This window comes from Cyclopterus lumpus, chromosome 25 (assembly GCF_009769545.1).
Source record: "Cyclopterus lumpus isolate fCycLum1 chromosome 25, fCycLum1.pri, whole genome shotgun sequence".
Taxonomy (NCBI): domain Eukaryota; kingdom Metazoa; phylum Chordata; class Actinopteri; order Perciformes; family Cyclopteridae; genus Cyclopterus; species Cyclopterus lumpus.
The window spans coordinates 6494573-6514922 of NC_046990.1; the positions used below are offsets into that span (position 1 = coordinate 6494573).

The following is a 20350-nucleotide window of genomic DNA, read 5'->3' on the forward strand; positions in this document are numbered from 1 at the left end:
CTCACACACTCACTAACAGTCCCTCACTCACTCACACACTAACACTCACACACACTCACTCACTCATTTACTCACACACACACTCACTCATTTACTCACACACACACTAACACTCACTCATTCACTCACACACTAACACTCACACACACTCACTCACTCATTTACTCACACACACACTAACACTCACTCATTCACTCACACACTAACACTCACACCCTGAGCCACAGCGTTAGAGTCCGCTTGTCTCTGCCCTTGAGTCAGTAATGACAATAATGCTACTTTAATGCGTAAACTGTCGTTTCTTTCAAATATTTTCGGAAAAGCTTTACAAATACACTCATCTGTCTACATGGCATTTTAGAGGAGTTTCGCAGTCAGTTTTTAAAGCCCGCCACAGCACTGAATCTGCCCCAGAAGGGTTTTCACAATCTTTTATTAGCTCCTGACGGGTCATTTCTGGACCTTTCTCCTCATCGCTCGCCTAGAGCGCTGCGTTGGCATTAAAGGAACCGCATGTAAAGCACACAGCAAAAAACCTGCTGTGATAATGGACAGGGAATTAAACTGAACAAGTAGATCTTTGCAGTTGTAAAATCAAACTTTTTAAACGCATATATAATAAAAGACAACTACAATCAAATATTGATATAATGAATCCACCCTATATTGCCTTCAATGCAGTTCTATCCCTTTGGCTTCTAACTTAACACCTCATTACATGCAGTACTTTCTCACCTGTTCTACAGTTCTTTAACACTAGTCAATGTTATTTTACAGCTGGTTCATTTCATCAGCTGACCACGAGTGTCGGTTGTCCCGCCCTCTGATTTGATGAGAGCAGACGGCGCTGATGAAATAATAAGCATCATTTGATTTGAGGTTTGAGTTGGTTTATATATTTTATAATTAAAAGGTGCTTATGGAATAGTTATAGCTCACTAGTACATGCACACATGCACAAATAACACTGTTGTATCATAATAATAAAATTAATATATTTATTTATATAGCACATTTCATACAGACCATACAGCTCAAAGAGATGTACATTTATAAATACAGAAAACCTTCCTTTTGCAGATGAAAAAAATAAAAGTTCTATGAAGAAAGCATGCTTTTTTTTTTTTTTAATTAACAGATGAATAAAAACAATTTGTACATTTAAAGAGACAAAATAATGTTTGTTTAAAAAAATATATTTTTGATAAGCAGGATCTATAAGTGACATGTGATATGAAGTGAAAATACATTCCTCTCACATTTAATGTCTACAGTCTGGCTTCAATTCACCGCCTCATCATCAGCGTCTCCAAAATGTTCCTCCACAAGGGTCAGAGTTTCCCTCCAGGTGTGTTTTTATGAGAAGAGGCATATGCCTCCTTCAGGGCCCCTTTCTGTTATTAATGAGGCACCTGGTCCTGAGTCGTGCTTTTGAGTCCTCGCCTCACTCGCAGCTTCGGCCTTAACACATTCCAGACTATTTAATTTCAGCTTTACCTCATTACCAATGATTTTCCGTCTTTGTATTATCAACTAAATCCCCATGCATATGCCCATTCTTCTATTTTCATAATCCCATCCTGCAGTTTGTTTCTGAGAAATGTTGATGAGCAACCAAACAATTAATAGATTAATCTGGAAAATGATGGACAGAATAATTGATAATGAAAATAGCCCACAGTTGTTGCAGTGATGGTCATAACACATTATATAAGATCTAATTTAAAGTAACTAATAATGGAATGTATATTATAATGTTATATAACATAAAGTTTAGTTCTAGGCACTACCAGTCCCCGCTGTGGAGACATTGGTACAGCTATCTATTTATAAGGCATTCGTAGGTCTATGTATTTTACTTGTGATTTTGTATGTATTTTATTCTATTTAATGTTTTGTAATATCTGGACCGTGAGTCTGAAATAATAATAAAAAATGATTTTGATTGATTATATGCATCCATGCATTTACATCATAAATGAGAGAATGGTTATGCCTTTTCATTTTCACCATAAATGATCCGTGTCAACTCAAATGAACGATCTTCTTTTTTTTATTTTTTTTATTTTGAAACCGGAAGCCGCATTCCTTCCGTGCCGCAGCTCGATGCCGCTGCGTTCCGTTAAGCTGCTCGCGGTGATAAGTGACGGCCACTCGGATCCCCTTCGCCGTTAACGAGGACCGACGCTCGGCGGACGTTACCGGGACAGCGCCTTCCATCCCCTCTCGTCGCCGAATGCTCGCGCGGTTGTGCGCGGACAAGATGATGATCTCCCCGTGGGACCGCTGGTTCTCCACCAGCTGCTGTCTGTGCTGCCATGTCCGCACAGGGACCATCATCCTGGGCGTCTGGTACATGGTGAGCGCCGCCTCTCGGCTGGTCTCTGGAGGCTTCATCAGGGAGCATTACTGTGCGGGCTGTCCCCCCCCCCCCCCCCCCCCCCCCCCCCCCCCAATTATACAGCACGCATCCTCACTTACAGGGAAGGGTTGAATTATTATTATTATGATGCTTTTTATTTTTTAAACAAATCTTGAATCTGTATAATTGTGCTTTACTGGAAGTGACAGGTGTATAAAAGATGGTTCTGTGTATATAAACACGCATTAATCACTGAATTTCAGGTGGGGGTTATCCTCCTCAACGTCTGTTATTTTATACATGCTTATTTTTTTTAAATGATTTGACCTAATATAAACATGCACATGTACCCCTCTCTCGATGACGCCTGTGTGAAACTGAATGTGCAGGAGAGAGGGTTACCTAACCCAAACACCACATGTGGAAATATCCTCCCTATGAATAAATCAGCATTCCATTCAGGTAGCGGGTTTTGTGTCTGGCCCGATTGACCAGCCAGAATGTTCCATTACACCTGATCAATGGGGACGTATGAGTCATCTGCATAATGAGCTGCGCCACCAGACCAACACAAAGGCTTTCTGTATGAAGCTGTTCCTGCAGACCGTGTAGGCCACAGGTCTTATTCTCAGTATTTTGGGTTTTCTAGATCGTGTATTTTTTTTTATATTTGCGTGTCAGTCTGTCCATGTTGTTGCTTCTGTTTTACCCATGTGTCCTCTGTCCCTAAGCTCATCAATGCCGTGGTGTTACTCATCCTGCTCACGGCGCTCAGTGATCCTGAGCAGTACCACCTGACCAGCGCTGAGCTGGCTAATGACCTGGATGTCATGGATGACGCCAGTAAGTAGCCCTAGGCGGGGGGCGGTGTGGGGGGGGGGGGGGAGTAAGTGTACTCTGTATGTCTCACAATACCACTTTCGGCTGTGCAGTTCTTATTCTTTCTGCATTCTAATAATATCTCAACCGTTTGGTTTCATGCGCTCGGGTAAACAGCTTGTTTGCATTCAGTGAGAAACCTCTGCAGGGTTTGTGTTCCTCCTGAAACTAAAGCTCCTACAACTGATGACAAGTCGGTCGGCCCTCAGACACGCTGGCCCGATGTCCATCTGTGCAGAGCATTTTTTAAGGCTGCGGTGGAGGCGGGCCCAGCCCCACGCTGCTGTGGGCCTCTGACTGGGAACGACTGTAGTGTCCCGGGTTCCCGAGGGATTAAGGTGTCCTATGGTGCTGCAGGAACCCATTCCTCTTGTCTGAGAACAACAACACTGCGATACGGTTCGGATGTTTTAGGGTTGTTGAATATCCAATAAGCTGTAGCTGTAGTTTTTTGGGGTTTTGTTTCTCTGAATTGTGACACCCTCTGCCACTTCATACCGGAGGGAAATATCCTGCTAATTCCGCTAGAATAATAAATCACATGATCAACACATTTTTGGATGTTTTATATTTAGCCCAAATAACTCGATGCCGTGCTTTTTCTTGAGTCCCTAGCCATTCGTGTTGGGGCGTTGGCTCAAACGTATATAGTTTCGTTGTTCATGTTGGACACCGAAGGGACAACATGTTGGATTTCACTCTAATGGTGTTAACGCTGCAGATAAACGTGGCCTCAATTCGATTGTTTTTGAACTTTTGAATTCAGATTTGGACCACTTGCACATGTGATCCCTCAGGACCTCAAGTCTGTGGCCTTGGTGTTCACTGTAAGATAAAAGTCAACCATGGCGAGAAGTATTGTGCAGTATAACAGTTATATTGTCATCAATGGAATATATATATATATATATATATATATATATATATATATATATATATACAAAGTAGTTTCAAGTTGCTACAGGTGTAAACCATGTTGTAAAAAGGCTCTACGTGCTATGAATATTGAAGTACTGATCAAATATAGAATTTTTACAACCTCTACTCTCCCTCTACAACTGTAAACTGAAATTGAACACGGGGAGCATTCAGCAGCTGAAGAGACGGACATTTCTCTCAGGAGTTGGAGGAGACCAAAAACAGAGCCGAAAGAAGAGTGAATATTGGACATATCCATATCCACTTGACGTGACTGTATGTCAAAAACAAAAACAAATCTCAGCTTTTTTGACTGACTTTTTAAGCCGGCCACAGCTTCTTCTATTCTTAGCGTATAATTGGTTATCTGCCCTTATGACACTCAGCTAAATTTAGACTCTGAGAAAGAAGTGGGATAATGTCATTGTCAGTTTCTAACAGATGTACACGGCCTTCTAACGGGTCACAGGGCGGACAAATGTAGCGCCACATGTTCTGCGCTTGGTTTAGTTTTCCCGGCGCTGTCCTTACGTAACATGATGATTAGTTCTGTTATTTTGATTATGAGATCAGGCTGACACGGAGCGTAGAGCTTAACTCCTCGGACGCAACACGATGTTGCGAAACATTTTTCACAAATTTGATTTTTGAAAATCCAAACTGAGCCGGAGTGACCTGACACTGACTCTCTCTCTCTCTCTCTCTCTCTCTCTCTCTGCCCCAGACATGTGCATCGCCTCAGCCATCTCTCTGCTGATGATACTGATATGCGGGATGGCAACGTATGGCGCATACAAGGTAAACCAACGATTCCTGAGATTCCACTGCTGATTAGAACCAACGCAGACCGTGTCGGAGGATCCTCAAGTGTTCATTTCCAGAACATGAACGGTTTTCAAACGGTTTAAAAAAAGGATATGAACGTTGCCAGGCTACGGCTCTGCTACATCTATTTTTTTGAAGTCTTTTGGAAATAGAACTAATCCAAATAGCATCCCTACCCTTTGTGTTTTTCTCTTAGTATGCGACCCAGTCCAAGCTCTGATTTACTGTGCGTCCACAGTGTTGGTGAAGGAGCTGTTGCTCGTGGATAAATACATCCCGATAACTATACCTATTTTAAAAATAAAAAGACATATATCTCTTGTTTCAGCTGCGCGCCACCTGGATCATCCCGTTTTTCTGCTACCAAATATTTGACTTTGCTCTCAACACCCTGGTTGCTGTCAGCATCGTGGTTTACCCCAACACAGTGCAGGACTACCTGCAGCAACTGGTGAGGAACCTCAAGTGTCTTCCTCTGAAAACTGAGGAGGACAGATGCCTCTCCGGTCTCCGGGTGCTCCTTTTAACCTCCAATGCGTATGTTTTTTTTGTTTTTTCTGTCTCCCGTGCAGCCGGGTAACTTCCCCTACAAAGAGGAGATCGCAGCTCTCAGTAACGTGTGCTTGGTCCTCATCGTGTTGCTCTTCATCGGCTCTATTCTCAGCTTCAAGGTAACGCTGTCATACTTATTGCAGGCCCCGCCAGGAATTTTATTATAACAGAAAAGATGTATAATGCAACATTGTTGCACGGGCACCTGGACAAGTACTTTTTTTTAATGGGATTCAGACATCACATACATGTTATTATTTACACCTGTGCATTTCCCACTGTGACAGGTTAAAATGGGATCTACTATGGGATACCTACTTTGTCGCTGTCCCACAATAGGTGCAGGATTTAATATTCGTTATCGGACCGGTTTGCTTAACACAGTGATTCCCACGGAGGCTTTTTCAAACCTAGCATTCAGAGCATTGAAGTGGCTTCTTTATTGGGTTGCTGTAGAAGTTAGAGAGCTCGTTCCTGGCTTTGGTGGGTGCCAGCGGATGGATTCAGCAGATGGTGATGTGTTTGGCCGCGGAGTTCCAGTAGCAAGCTCCCCGCCGAGAGCCAGATGATTGCTGGATGCCAGAGAACGACAGGAACTTGTTTTTGCTAGTCTGAAGTGATATACCGAGACTGTTCTTTTTATTACAGCTTACGTGATGTGCATGTTGTCATGGTGACGTCTGTGTCTGTCTTTGTGCAGAATATATAGGACAGGACTGTTACACTTCCACCACAGCTTCTCTGGGGATGAGATGACCTCATTATTTTACATAAGAGCATGAACAGGCTGGTTTCCTGAAACTACAATACTACTAAAACCCTATAGTGTGGGGCTGTACTTTAGATTGTTGCTACCTAAGATGTTGACGTGATGCAGTTCAAGCTTCTTATCTGCGGTTGTGTTCTCTTCCTGTGGACGTCAGGCCTACCTGATGGCATGTGTGTGGAACTGCTACAGATATGTGAGCGGCCGGGGGGCTTCAGAAATCCTGCTCTACGTCACAACCAACGACACCACGGTAAGTCCCCTCTACCTAAATAATAGGAAACAGAAGATAGAAGAGACACTTGGACTGAGTCGGTCGGTTCTGTTTGGCTCTTCAGGTTTCTGGAGTCACACGACAGTTGAAGAAGTAGAAATATAAATGTTCCAGCAACCTTTCCTTTGTCAGACCACCTGTGGGAATGTTCCTAATGTTTCCCAATGAGACGGTGCATATACGGACAGATAATGCTACAGTCATTCCTCACGTGCACTGTACAGCTGAACAAATACTTAGGTCAGCGTTAACTGTAAGATATATAAATATTTCCACAACGGATTAAAATGTCTGAATAGCAAACCAAATGATTCACAAGTCGGCACGCATTGAGGAAATGTAGAGAAACAATCCATCCACTGTGTGCATGTGTGCAACATGTTACCAAACTCATAGTAAAGGACCCTGTCTGTCTATATTGTCGTCCAGACATCCAACATGAAACAATATCTGATCTTGATATGTTTCACTTCCAAAGGTGATCCAAACAAACAATTTCCTTATTCAACCCAGACCGCAAGTCACGTTTTCACCGTCCGCCTAGAGGTTCACCTCCGCTCAGGCCAGACTGACAGAGGAAGTGTAGAGATGGGCTCTTGTAGCAGGTCTCGGGCTAGCGTAGATGATTGGACAGACGGATCGGGCTTCCAAGCCGGCAAAGCCATTGTAATGGTGGCGGAGGTGGTAGTACAGTAAGTGAGCCCTGTCTGGGTGTTTCTGGGTCGGTGTCCAGTTGCTCGACTGCTGTTACCCCGCTGCCCACACACCTATTCTCCTTACTTTCACTCTGACAAAGAGGAGAAGGAGAAAAGGTAGGCTGTAGAAACAACTAATGACCTGTTTTGACCATCGGGAAAAGCGTTTCCCAGCATGAGCGCTTAAGGAGCTGCCGATATGTGGCCTGCGCCGAGTGCAACTTCCCATACAATTTGAAAACGACCCACCGCACTCGACACCTTTAAACATTGTGTGGCTTTATGTGACCTTTGCAGGTATATGGTTTTTCAATTAGAGCCTGACATTCAATTGGAGCTGCCCGCAGACCACATGCATGGCTATATATCAGCAATACAGCCGTCAGGTCCAAGGTCCACTAATGGGTTCCCTATGAGCCGAATTCATCAACAGTCCCTCTCACCCACAGTCAGGTGCTTTATTGTGCAATAAAGTAGCAATAATTGGTAAGAAAGGCCTCACGGAACCAAATTAGTTCTTTCTGAGGTTGGTGTGGACAATCACCTAACGGCTCCCTAAAAGTACGGCCTGTCAGTTTTCTCCGTTATTCCAAGTGCTTAGTCTTTTTTTTTTTTGAAATCCCGTCTTTGATTTCACACGATGTTCCTGTTTCTGACCCAGTGAAACGACGACTAGCTATTTAACGTAAGCTTAATGCCAAAAGATGTCGGTTGACTGAGAATGGTGGCACATTGCTAATGCAAGCTAATGCTAATGCGAGAAAAAAAACTCCATGAATTAAATGACTGGAAGCTCTGTCTCTAGCGGACTTTCGACGTAAATACACATGATGTGGTGCTAAAGCTTGGTATCTATAATTAGGTCAATAGTTAAATTATACTATAGCCACTATAGTTCAAGGGGGCATTGATCCATGTCGGAGGGTCGAGTCCCTTGGAGAGGCGTTCAAAGGGTATTGATTACCTAATGCCCATGTCATCCTTTAAATGTTCGTATCGTTCGCCAAAGGAAAGACTGAGTCTGTCTGTATGGACTGAAACCCTCAATGAGTCATTGTTTAAGACATGGGAGACACAGGACAGACACATGGTGTTTTTGTATATGAAGTGGAGTGAACCATTGAGAGAGCCTCCATTTCTTGTGAGCCATGGTGTCAACAGCAAAACCAGAACATTGAGTCACCCCTGAGGTTAGCCTCCACACTTCTTACCTGAGAAAGAGAGGAGCAGGAAGATTTTTATTTCTGCTCCTAGCGATTTTAATTGTTCATTTTGTTTTTAGTTTTTTTTCCTTATTGACTTGACCTGATTATTTTCTCAATGAATCGGTACATCTTTTTTTTGGTCCATGAAAAGCCATCACCATGACAGTGCCTTATAGCCCCCATCTAAATCTCTGGTTTTATTCATAACAGTCCAAAACCCAAAGATTTTTCAGTTGACCGTCACAGACAACCAGCAAATATTCACATTTGAGTTACAACACAATGAATATGACATAAATTATGACCAGGGCAAACCTGATCTAACATAAATCTGTTTCTCCTCCTCTTCGCCCTTCATCCCCAGGTGCTGCTGCCTCCGTATGATGACAGCGTCAGCGTCCCTCCCAAGCAGGCTCCTCCCCCGTACACCCCGACCAAAGCATGAAAACATTCCCAGAATCCTGCTGACTGGACCTCCATACGTCCACTCTGTTTCTTTTTACAGACGCGATGTGCATTTCAATGCATTTTAATCTGTGTGCAAAAAAGGCACGCAAAAGTGTTGGATACTATATATTTGGATTACTTCTAGTCCCGCTTTGTGTGTACCGTAATAGTGTTTTGTGTCCTACCTTTGATAGTCACATCTAACTTATGCACAAATGATCTTATTGCCCGGAGTGATGAGTGACCAGTCGCCGTGTGTTTCCCGTTCGTCTCGTGATCAGCGTTGGATTGCCTTTACTCGTAACTTTCTCTCTTTTTGGGGGGTGACCCGTGTGTGAAGTGTCACCTTGACTGGAAGTTGTCCCAAAGAAACACACCTGCCTGTATTCTTACATGATCACAAAGCAACCTAGTGTATCTTGAACATATCACCTTTCCCCCCCCCCCCCCCCGTTTTATTCCACGACAAAAACCGTCATAACTTTCAAATGTGACATTCATATTTATCTATTTTGAATGCACAGAAGTAGCGCTGATCTGGAATCAGCGTGCTCTTTGAAGTCGTTATGAATGAGTCGCTCAAGGGAACCCGGTGCTCTAGATCGGGGCCCCTCTGGGTCCAGGAGCTCAGTAAATAAGGGCCCTGCTTGTGTTTTTTCAATTAAAACCAAACGGGGAGCTTCTGGTCTGTGTAAACACACAGGTCTGCTCCACCAGATGCAGCTATTGGCCGGCTGCTTCCTGGCCACAACATGTCGTGCAAGGAAAAGTCAAACCTGTGTGGCTGCTGCTGTATGAAAAAATAGAAGATGTATTTGTGTATTAAAAGTCTTAATTTCTCCGACAGATGGTTGTGTTTTATTTTGAAGGTACAAGATTGTCCGTGAGAAAGACGTTTCTGTTGGTAAGAGGTAAACGTGCTCGCTGTGGGGAGTTGATCCAAGCACCACTTAAAGATGACACGTCACGTGAACCTGTTCCACTGCAGGACAATATACGTGCGTGTTGGTCTTAGAGCAGAGACTTCAAACTGACACCTCAGCTTCATAACCGCTTATTCTTTTCAATAAATTGCTCATTACTAACTTTTAAAAACCTCTTCAAGCCTTGACACCAAATACGAAAGAAATTGACGAGGAAAGCCAAATCTACATCCAGCAACACGTCCAGAAAAGATCCCACTCTATACCATGATTTAGACACGAGACCTTTAGAAGATGTAACGGGTCCATTAAATCTATTTAAAAGCACAATTAAGTCTTTTATATTTCTTTAATGTAAGAACAAGGTTCATGCCCACCTCCACCTATATCTCATTATGAATTGTTTAGCTGTAAAATCCTGTTGGTGAAAGTATCCAGAGTGTTCTTGTTTTTCCTAACAAGAGGCGTCTCCGTGGTTTGAGTCAGAGGAGGAGTACAGCGAGAGTGGATGGAGTGAGGGGCAGAGCGAGTCTGGACAGAGGGCTGGGACGTCTGCATGTTCCACTAGTGACTGATTCTTCCTGCTGGAACTCCTCTCTTCACTCAGAGTGGGCATTTATTGAGGAACTTTGATAACGGGGTAAGTAGGTTTTTATTTATTTTCCTGGTAGAAGGACTCTGATGAGTGGCTGAGGCTCTACTTTCATACTTCGAGAACAAAAGATTTTTTTTTTTTTTTTTTTAAATAACTTCTTTTTAAAACACGTGGTTGTAAAAAAACAAACAAAAAAAACAATAGAAGAAACGGAGAGAAAGAGGGAATCACCAGCTAGGGCCTGTATTCTGTATTTACTGAAGGGTTGGACTTCATTGGAGTTTCCATCAGCTGCATCGTGAAAAGCCATCAAAGGCGGAGGAGGATGTGCAAAACAGAGATCAGGTCCCATGAAACCCGGTTTGGTACTCACTGTTTTCATGTTTCGTAGTAAACTCGCAGCCTTGGCTTCCACTCATGAGAGGGGTGGCTTTGACAGCATCACACCATTTCAGCCTGTAAAAAAAAAAAAGCCATTTTAAAGAAAACGTGATGTATTTAAATGATAACCACTTTGGAAAACATATTCAATGAATCATCTGGCCGCACATTAGTGGATAGTGAAAAACATTTAAGCTTGGTACTGTGGTCTATGGATCTTTAATCCTTTATTCTTAGAGAATTTATCACAAAATACAAGTGCTTTACAGAGAAAGAAAAGAAAGTGTTATGGTCCAAAAAGGCTCATTTCAAAATAAAAAACAATACATTTAAAATCAATCAAATGAAGATATGCTTCCAGATAAAATGTTCATAGAAGCGACTTAGAGGAGCCTTATTTCCTCTGACAGGCTGTTCTGGAGCCTCGGGGCTCTGTATGCAAACAAAACAGAAAAACAATATACAGTACATGTGTTACACTGTTGAACCTGTGGCAGAGAGATGCCAAACAGATGTGAGGTCAGAGGTCAACCGCTCTGTGAGATGCAACATGGCTATGTGACCCCCCCTGCATGTCTCAGGTCAGCTGATGCCGTATACTGCATGAACGGAGCCGAGGGAGACGTTCAGAACTTCCATGTTGCCTTCGAACTAAAAGTTGTCCTCTAATGACCAATGCAACCGCCATGCCGCTCTTGAATGTGCACACGTGTGCTATTTCCACACTGATCACAGACAGGTTTCAGACGGCAGTGGAATACGACGGCTCTCCTGGGGACTGGATAGGGAAACCGTCTGCGGTTCTATTCGGGCCTCTCTTTAAATCACCTTAAACCACCTGTGCAGCAAAACAAGCCAAAAGCTCATTCATGCAGACTTTTGTCGACTTCGTGTGGAGGCAGATGGGACAACTTGACTCATGTGGAGTCCACGAGAACTCCCAACGCATGTGAATGTGTTGCATTTCCATTCCGACTATACCATTTGATCGTGCTCTAGAAAACCGGAGGAGAAGTGAAAGTTCTCCCTATTTGTATCCTCATCAATAACTTCAATGTAGCATCTTATGCTAGTTATCATCCTGACACAGAGTGCCTTACCAAGGAGGTTATGTTTTTACACCTTCGTGGCTGTTTTGTCTGTTGGTTAGAGGCAGATTTCAACAAATAATTAACAGATTTCAGGGAAATGTGGTGTATTGAGGAATGGGGACCTTTGGAGTAAATAGCACCACCACGTGGCCATTTGTAAAACCCATTACCTTGTTATGGATTCCTGATACTTGGAAATGTATCTCAAGCAGCTCCTTACTACCAATGCAACATGTTCTGCCAAAGTTGGAAAGGTTATTTTACACAAGAGAGTTCTGTATTTGTATCTTCTTTTTTTTTTTGTTGCCATTCTTCCCACATCCAACGTTATGAATGTGCTTTAATGAAGTCATACCATTTTTCCAAACTCTGGGTGCGGCCGAATTGCCATAGACTGCCCAAACATTTTATTGTGAGATTGAGATGACATCTGCACAACATTACACATTCCTGCAAATTTGAATAATATTCACATTTCGGCGTTGATCCAGCAAGATGATTTATTTGTAATGCTATCGATTATAAGTCTGACAATTAAGCAAAATGCATATTTTTACCGAACCATATAGTGTTCTCTAAATGGCATGACAACCATCAGCCATTTGACGGGTTTGACTATCATTGTGTTTATGCTGAAGCAGATTGGACAATTTCAAAAAGAAAAGAATAATAAATGTTCTTGTTTTTGTTGATTCCCCTCTTGCCTTATTGCCTCTCTCTCTGTCTCTGTCTTTCCTGTTCCATGCAGGCCGGTTCTCTGCACTGCATTGTGGGAGTGTTTGTATCAGTTCTTGCTCTGGTCTCTCTCTCTCTCTGTCTCTCTCTCTCTCTCTTAACGCTGCAGTTGTCACATCCTGTCAGAATGAGGTCCCTGGCCCTCGGCCTCTTCTGCCTGTTGTGCTGTAACGCGGTCCGACTGGACGGACGGCGTCCCAGACCCATCGCGGTCAGAGGTCGCAATGAGACCGGTATCCAAACCAAACCAGTGGGTAAGTCATCAGTGAGAGACCCAACTGTGGGTTTTGCCAACTGCGTTTTCTATCAAAGATACAAAGTCAGAAGTTTTTCTTCCGATACTTCCCCAAACTGAGCTGTGAGTTTGGTGCATGTGGTTCCCTGATCACAAACCCTCCATGTCCTTGATCACAGAGGACCCCTGCAAAGCAATGCCGCTGGATTTCGTCTTTGTCATCGACAGCTCCCGAAGCATCCGCCCCAACGACTACGAGAAGGTCAAGGCCTTCATCGTCAACCTGCTTCAGTTCCTCAAGGTGGGCCCCGACGCCACGCGGGTCGGCCTGCTACAGTACGGCAGCGTGGTCCAGCCCGAGTTCTCCCTCAACACCTACACCACCAAGGACCGGGTGGAGCAGGCGGTGAGGAGCATGGAGCACCTCGCCACGGGGACGATGACCGGCCTGGCCATCCAGTACACCATGGAGACGGCCTTCACCGAGGAGGAGGGCGCTCGACCGGCGGACCTGCTCATCCCGCGCATCGCCATGGTCGTGACTGACGGGCGGCCTCAGGACACGGTGGAGGAGATCGCGGCTCAGGCGAGGCAGGCCGGCATCCAGATCTTTGCCATCGGAGTGGGCAGGGTGGACATGAACACGCTGAAGGCCATCGGGAGTGAGCCGCACTCTGAGCATGTGCACCTGGTGGCCAACTTTAGCCAGATAGAAACCCTCATCTCCGTGTTCCAGTCCAAACTGTGTGGAGGTGACAAATCCCATCTACTTATCTCATCCTCATTCACGCGTGCGCATGTGTTTTCACCCCTGTAATCGGAGTGCCGGTGCGTTGCAGGGTCAGAGATGTGTGAGGTGGTGGACCACCAGTGCCAGCACATCTGTGTGAGCAGCCCCGCCTCATACAGATGCAAGTGCAGGAAGGGCTTCAACCTTAACCCTGACGGCAAGACATGCACAGGTGGAGGAACTTGACTCTCATCTAATCTGCCCTTTAAAAAAAAAGAAATGTCCGTCAACTCTGCAAAAATGTTGTTGTCTTTGTTTCCCCTCCACTGTCACTCTGTAGCTGAGGATAGGTGTGCTGTGGCGGACCACGGCTGTGGACACATCTGTGCCAACCTACCAGATGGCTACGAGTGCCGCTGCCGCCCAGGATATCAACTCAACGTAGACCTGAAGACCTGCGACAGTAATGACGCACTTCCTTATTCTTCGGGGACTTCTCTTCCTTCACTACTAGTGACCTTAACCTCTTACGGTCACTACCTAGTGACCTTTTAAGGCCTCCACTTCTACATTCTGGAGTGTGGATATTTTAGCTTGAATCAGCCTTGAATTGAATTTTAACATGTACATGTCTAAATTTTGAGAATGCACACATCACAATATCTGAGGGTTCTGTTGTTTCTTTCACACAGTCCATCAGTCATGTGACTTAAATCCTCATAATACTGAGTATACAAATCAACATCAGCATGATCTTCTCACGATATGTTCTACAATGCTTACTCTTACCGGGTAAAAGGGCGTGATAGCCGAAGACTTTTGGCGAATACAACCTTGGTGTAAAGTCATTTATTTTGGTGGACCTCCAATCCAAATGAGAGCCAGCATTCTTCCCACCAGTGACATCCCTCCTCCCACTGTTGGATAACGTCCCTTTTTGCTCCTCGGGGGACGTCAGCAGAGAGCCGTGTGTGTGGGGGGGGGGGGGGGTTCCTGAAGGAAGTGTGCTTTAGCATCATCAGAGCAAGCAGCTGACATGTGGAGGTGTGTCCAGGGTGTCGTTGTATCCACGAGTCCAGACAAGAACGTTTGTTTGATCTTTCACAAGTCTACACCTTTACCAGTCTGAAGGTTCATCCTCCTCAGAATCGACCCCTGTGACCTTGGGAATCGTGGCTGCAGTGTGTACTGACTCTACTTCTACTTCTTTCTGTCTTCTACAGTCATGTCCTGAAGGTTTCTTCCCTTTTTTCCCTGTGAAAGGAATATTTTTGGGGAGTTTTTCCTGATCCGATGTGAGGTCCTGGGACGGGGATGTCGTATGTGTACAGATTGTAAAGCCCTCTGAGGCTAATTTGTAATTTGTAATATTGGGCTGTACAAAATAAACTGAATTGAAAATTGAATTGAAAGTATCGCCCTCCGTTGTTGTTCAATCTCTGTTCCGGCCTGTTTTTTTGTCACCCAGAGGTGGATCTCTGTGCTGACGGCGCCCACGGCTGTGAACAGGACTTCACCAGTACAGAGGACGCCTGTGTGTGTAAATGCAGGACCGGCTACACACTCAGAGCTGACGGGAAAACGTGCAAGAGTAAGTGTGAGCGTGGCTCGCTTCCTGTCATTGCTGTTATTTCAACAATGCAGAGTATTTCTTCTGCAGAGAAGACACCTGACCCAGGTGCGGTGCCTTTACTGTGGTCACCTCTGGTGATGGATGCTTGGATGGGTCAAGCGGCACGATTATATTTCCTCCCGTCGTGATAACAAGCGGGCTGTTCCCTGCAGAGACGGACCACTGCGCGGACGGGGAACACGGCTGTGAGCAGGCGTTCATGAACACTGGCGACGCGTGTGCGTGCAGATGCAGAGATGGATTCGCCCTGCGACCCGATGGGAAAACATGTCAAAGTGAGTCCAGGCCATCGTGAATATGAAGTGCACTGCAGCCGCAGGCTATTTAATAATCACAGTGATTTGATGGGACGCACATTCAAGGTTTGTAACACATTTGCTTCTGATTCGGTTTCTTCATGAATCAATTTGAATTCATATCAAACTGTAGATAAGTGAAGCCCAACGTCTTAGTGACTCATTTGACAGATGAAAACATTCAGAACGTGATCTCTCATCAGCATGTTTTCATTATTCCTAAAACCTCCGGTATTTATGTGGTCCGTCATTTTTGGATGAATTTTGAACCAGTCATGAAGTCTCTCCGAATCTGGATTAAGGGGATATTCTGTGTTTATGAAGCATTCATGTCCTCAGATAATTGTTAGTCGCCTCCTCCTCAGATACCTCACAGTTCCAGGAACATGCCATTAAGAATAAAAAAAAATTGCGATCACAAATTGTAATTTGAGTGACTTTCACAATACATCACATTATGAAAATGAATGATTTAGACACCTGCTGTCTTTCAGGTCTGGATGCGTGTCGGACAGTGGACCATGGCTGTGAGCACCAGTGCGTCAGCACCACTGACTCCTACATCTGCAGATGTTTGGGTGGATTTATGTTGGCTGAAGATGGGAAGAGCTGCAAGAGTATGACGTCGGCTTTCTTTCATTGAGGCCTTCTGCTGAGTAAACGTACATAAAACATGAGCCTCCGTGTCCTTGTTCCTGACAGAGCCGGAGTGTGGCGATGGAGTCATGGATCTGGTTTTCGTAATCGATGGCTCGAAGAGTCTGGGCCCTGCCAACTTCGAACTGGTCAAGCAGTTTGTGAGCAGCATCGTGGACTCGCTGGACATTTCCCTGACGGGCGTGCACGTCGGCCTTCTACAGTACTCCACCAAGGTGCGCACGGAGTTCACCCTGGGCCAGTACAGCGTGGCACGCAGCGTCAAGCAGGCCGTGTCCCGGATGCAGTACATGGGGAGAGGCTCCATGACGGGCTCCGCCTTGCGCCACATGTTCGAGTCCAGCTTCTCGGCCAAAGAGGGAGCCAGGCCCAACGTGCCCCGTGTCGGCGTCGTGTTTACTGACGGGAGGTCGCAGGACGACGTGTCCGGATGGGCTGATAAAGCAAAGGACTCTGGTACCCTCCGATGCGCTAACACGGGTCTCAACCGCGCTCTTTCTTTCCTGTCGTTATTCTGTTTTCTCTCTTTCAGGGGTCACGTTATACGCCCTGGGTGTCGGCAAGGCCATTGAACAGGAGCTGAGACAAATAGCTTCAGAGCCCGATGAGAAGCATCTCTACTACGCTGAGAATTTTGAGAAAATTGGAGAGATTACAAAGAAGCTCAAGTCCAGGATATGTAAAGGTACTGTAGCAGTTTGTCAAAAGAAACAGAGTTTGGTGGGTCCATGTTTCTTGTAGGGTCGAGTAGGGTCACGTAATACCGTTAGCTGTGAAAACCAGGAATTATTCATGGAGGCAAAAAGAGGGGATGGTGAATTAAACGCCTTTCTTTGGGGTAATATGTAAATATCTGTATAAATACCATATAAACATACGCTTTGATTGGACCGGACAGGTCCTGAGAACGACACGTGTTGGATTTTGTCACAGAATTGCCTTGAATATATATGATCACCTGACAATAGGAACTGTTGTGCTCAAGGGTGTCCCGTTAGAAGTAGCAATGCTTCTTCCATTTAAATGGTGCATCACTGCCACCTGCTGCTGCTGCTGTGATGGCAAACTGAGTCAAGCAACTCAAGACAATTTGAGGCAGCAGCATTGTATTATCCATACCGCATAACTCATCAGTCACTTGTGTTTTTGCTCCGCAATCTCTGCAATATGGTGAGCAAAAAGGGTAAGAGAAAAGAAAAAACTGATCCAAGAGAGGACAAGGAGATCGTCTCATCTCACGTATTCTGTCCCCGCAGACAAACCATCCGGAGAAAGCATGTGCCAGTGTGAGAGCGTCATAATGTTTCAAACGCAGGTCACAGAGAAGCTGAAGAAGCTGGCGCAGAATAATATCCTTTTTCCAAATACCTGTGGACTCCACCGTTACACTAAGTGGATCTTTGGTCATCTTGTGTCGATGTGTCTCTGCTAAAAGAATCCCTCCAGTGCTAATGAATAGTATCAACGCCAATAGTATTTAAACAGCCCAATACCACAAATATTATAGATGTGAATTTATAAACAGCTATATGTGCAATGTGTATGAAAGTCAGAATTCTGGTCAATACTTTGATACCATATCAATCCAGGGGTTTTATCTGCCTGCATTTGTAATGTCCATGACAAACTCGTCACTTTGAACATGAACACATTCAACAGCTAATTTATGCCTGCAGCTCATAAATGGAGCTGCAGGCATGTGTGAACATACTGAGACTGACAAAGAAACAAAGGAGGAGACCTTTCAACTTCTTCTGGTTTGACCATGAACACAACGGAGGAGACAGGGGTAGATGCAATACATCACAGGACAGTGAAGGGATGGTACGAACATTCACACTAGTGTGGTGCCCTACAAGCATTTCAGCTGGTGCCTTCTTGCATCGCAGCCAATTCCTCCATCAATCCTCGTGTTCATACTCTCACAGGCTCTGCACAGCTGAGTCTCTTTGTGATTAAACTATTACATTTATTAGCAATGTGCACTGTGATGTGCACTGTGATGCTGCGGGCTACCAAGAAAATAGGGCCTGCACATCGTGGCTGTGGGCCTTTTTTTTTAACGATATGAAATTTAAAAAAATTATAAATATAGGTTTGTTCCACCCTTCTAACTAACTAATGACTTAGAACAACATCTATTGTAAAAATTAAGGTTTTTAAAATGAAATTATTTTGGGAGGCACACCCAACCATGCAACAAGAGACATGTGACTGGGCCGCCGCACATGTTTACACATAAAAACATCTTTTTTGTTTTAAACTTGATTATGAAAATTTAATTTATCTTTAAAATAAAGCCGACCTACAGTGGAAAGCAATTTGAACACTTGGTGGGTTGTGTTTTCATCTGTTCCTGCAACTTTCCTTAACTTTGCCTACTTGAAGCCATGACAAAGAAGCTGGACACACTCGAGAATCAAGTCAGACGCAAATGACTCGTCTCCCCAGACCTGCAGCGTGGTTCCATCCTGCTCTACGAGCCGCACTGAAACATATGCAATGCTTTCTACTGAAGCTATTTATACATTTCTCTCTATACACAATGTATTTTTTGTCTGTAGTGTCATATAATGCCAAATTAAATGAATAACTGTGTACAGTAAACTGACAAATACACATTTTACACTTCACATGTCTTGCGTATTTCTTTACATATTTTTATCAGGCTGTATGATCACTGTAGGGAACAAGTCTCATAATTGTCACAACAATAAATGAAAGCTGTTCAGTCAGCAATATAACTGCAAAACCAGTATAACAGCATACCATCAGGGACTAAAAATAGAACCACTGAAAATAAATGCTTATATGTTCTACATGTGCTACCCATGGATGTGATAAAACTAACTAGATACAACGTCTGACTGAAAATAGCCCGATGTACCGCAGTGGGGCCCATAAAGCATTTGGCCCCAACGTAAAATTAGCTTCAAAGCCCGAGGCTCTTCCTGTGGTCTTGTTAAACTTGTAATAATAAGAATATTATTATTAATAATAACAGTATTATTATTATACAGATTCCCATATTTTCGTATTTATGAGTAGCTACCAATTAAATATAATCATCAAAAATAAACGTGTAACACTGCCAATATTTGAAATGTACACAGTTGATGTCTTGACTCAAAAATTATCAGAAGTGAATAAATTGATAATATTGGATACAATATTATCATAACTGGATAACTGGATAATACTGGTTAGCATCATTGCTCGGTTAACGTAAGCGCTAAGCAGACTGTAACCAATCAGAGGCAGAGTATGGGCGTGTCTTCCTTCGAGTCGCCCCTGCACATGCGCAGAACGATTCGGGCACTGTCAAAAACCAGCAGGTAGAGCCTTTCTTCCGGAGGGGACACGCCCACAAAGGGGGAGGACACGCACTTCACACACACACACGCGTTTGCACCCCCCCACCACCCACCCCCACCCCCCCTCCTACTGTATGAATAGTGTGCCTGTGAAAGCGTGAGACAGTCGGGGAACATTCATGCATAGCTGCTTGCTGGTGAGGGGGGGGGCACTCCGGGAGATAATGGTACCCGGCTACTCTTAGCGACCCAGGGTCCATGCGTTCACTGACACGCTCTCTGCCTCTGCTAACGGAGAGAGGGAGAGAGAGAGAGAGAGGGGGGGGGGGACCCACGCTGCTTTAGCTTCACACGGGCAGAAGCTCCACGTTCGTTTTTTTTTTTTTAATTTGAATTCGTCTCAACTCCCGTTTACAACCATGGGGTGCTCCTCATCCAGCGCCCAGACCGTCGACGAGGAGAAGAGACCCGGCACGAAGCCAGAGGAGAGCAATGGCGAGACACTGGGTGAGTGGGTCAAGTGTGTGTGTATCTGTCATCTCGATATTAAGGTCTGTCTGTGTGTGTGTGTGTGTGTGTGTGTGTGTGTGTGTGTGTGCGTGTGTGTGTGTTTCTCTCTCGCTGCGTGTTTGTGTGTCTCTCTCTCTGCGTGTTTGTGTGTGTCTCTCTCTCTCTCTCTCTCTCTCTCTGTGTGTGTGTGTGTGTGTGTGCGTGTGTGTGTCTCTCTCTCTCTCTCTGTGTGTGTGTGTATGTGTGTGTGTGTCTCTCTCTCTGTGTGTGTGTGTGTGTGTGTGTGTGTGTGTGTGTGTGTGTGTGTGTGTGTGTGTGTGTGTGTGT

The 20350-nt window shown here is 44.6% G+C and overlaps 2 protein-coding genes across 2 annotated transcripts; both read left to right on the plus strand.

The window, feature by feature from the left end:
• Positions 1-183: 183 nt before the first annotated feature.
• Positions 184-9766, plus strand: LOC117728274 (lysosomal-associated transmembrane protein 4B-like). The gene is made up of 8 exons (XM_034529096.1): positions 184-879; positions 2081-2359; positions 3094-3205; positions 4884-4957; positions 5313-5435; positions 5557-5655; positions 6460-6555; positions 8841-9766. The coding sequence occupies exons 2-8, from the start codon at positions 2237-2239 to the stop codon at positions 8919-8921; spliced, it is 708 nt and encodes a 235-aa protein (XP_034384987.1). The 5' UTR covers positions 184-879; positions 2081-2236; the 3' UTR covers positions 8922-9766.
• Positions 9767-12775: 3009 nt separating this feature from the next.
• On the plus strand, positions 12776-18637 carry LOC117728184 (matrilin-2-like). The gene is made up of 8 exons (XM_034528966.1): positions 12776-12902; positions 13063-13635; positions 13723-13845; positions 14579-14580; positions 16253-16655; positions 16732-16884; positions 17456-17548; positions 18582-18637. The coding sequence occupies exons 1-8, from the start codon at positions 12776-12778 to the stop codon at positions 18635-18637; spliced, it is 1530 nt and encodes a 509-aa protein (XP_034384857.1).
• Positions 18638-20350: the final 1713 nt, after the last annotated feature.

Bases quoted from the DNA above. Each gene is read 5' to 3' on its own strand.
- LOC117728274 (XM_034529096.1), top strand. From the start codon at position 2,237: ATGCTCGCGCGGTTGTGCGCGGACAAGATGATGATCTCCCCGTGGGAC. The intron at 2,360-3,093 runs GTGAGCGCCGCC...TCTGTCCCTAAG, and splicing joins TCCTGGGCGTCTGGTACATG to CTCATCAATGCCGTGGTGTT. The intron at 6,556-8,840 runs GTAAGTCCCCTC...CTTCATCCCCAG, and splicing joins TCACAACCAACGACACCACG to GTGCTGCTGCCTCCGTATGA.
- LOC117728184 (XM_034528966.1), top strand. From the start codon at position 12,776: ATGAGGTCCCTGGCCCTCGGCCTCTTCTGCCTGTTGTGCTGTAACGCG. The intron at 16,656-16,731 runs GTACCCTCCGAT...TCTCTCTTTCAG, and splicing joins TGATAAAGCAAAGGACTCTG to GGGTCACGTTATACGCCCTG. The intron at 16,885-17,455 runs GTACTGTAGCAG...CTGTCCCCGCAG, and splicing joins CAAGTCCAGGATATGTAAAG to ACAAACCATCCGGAGAAAGC.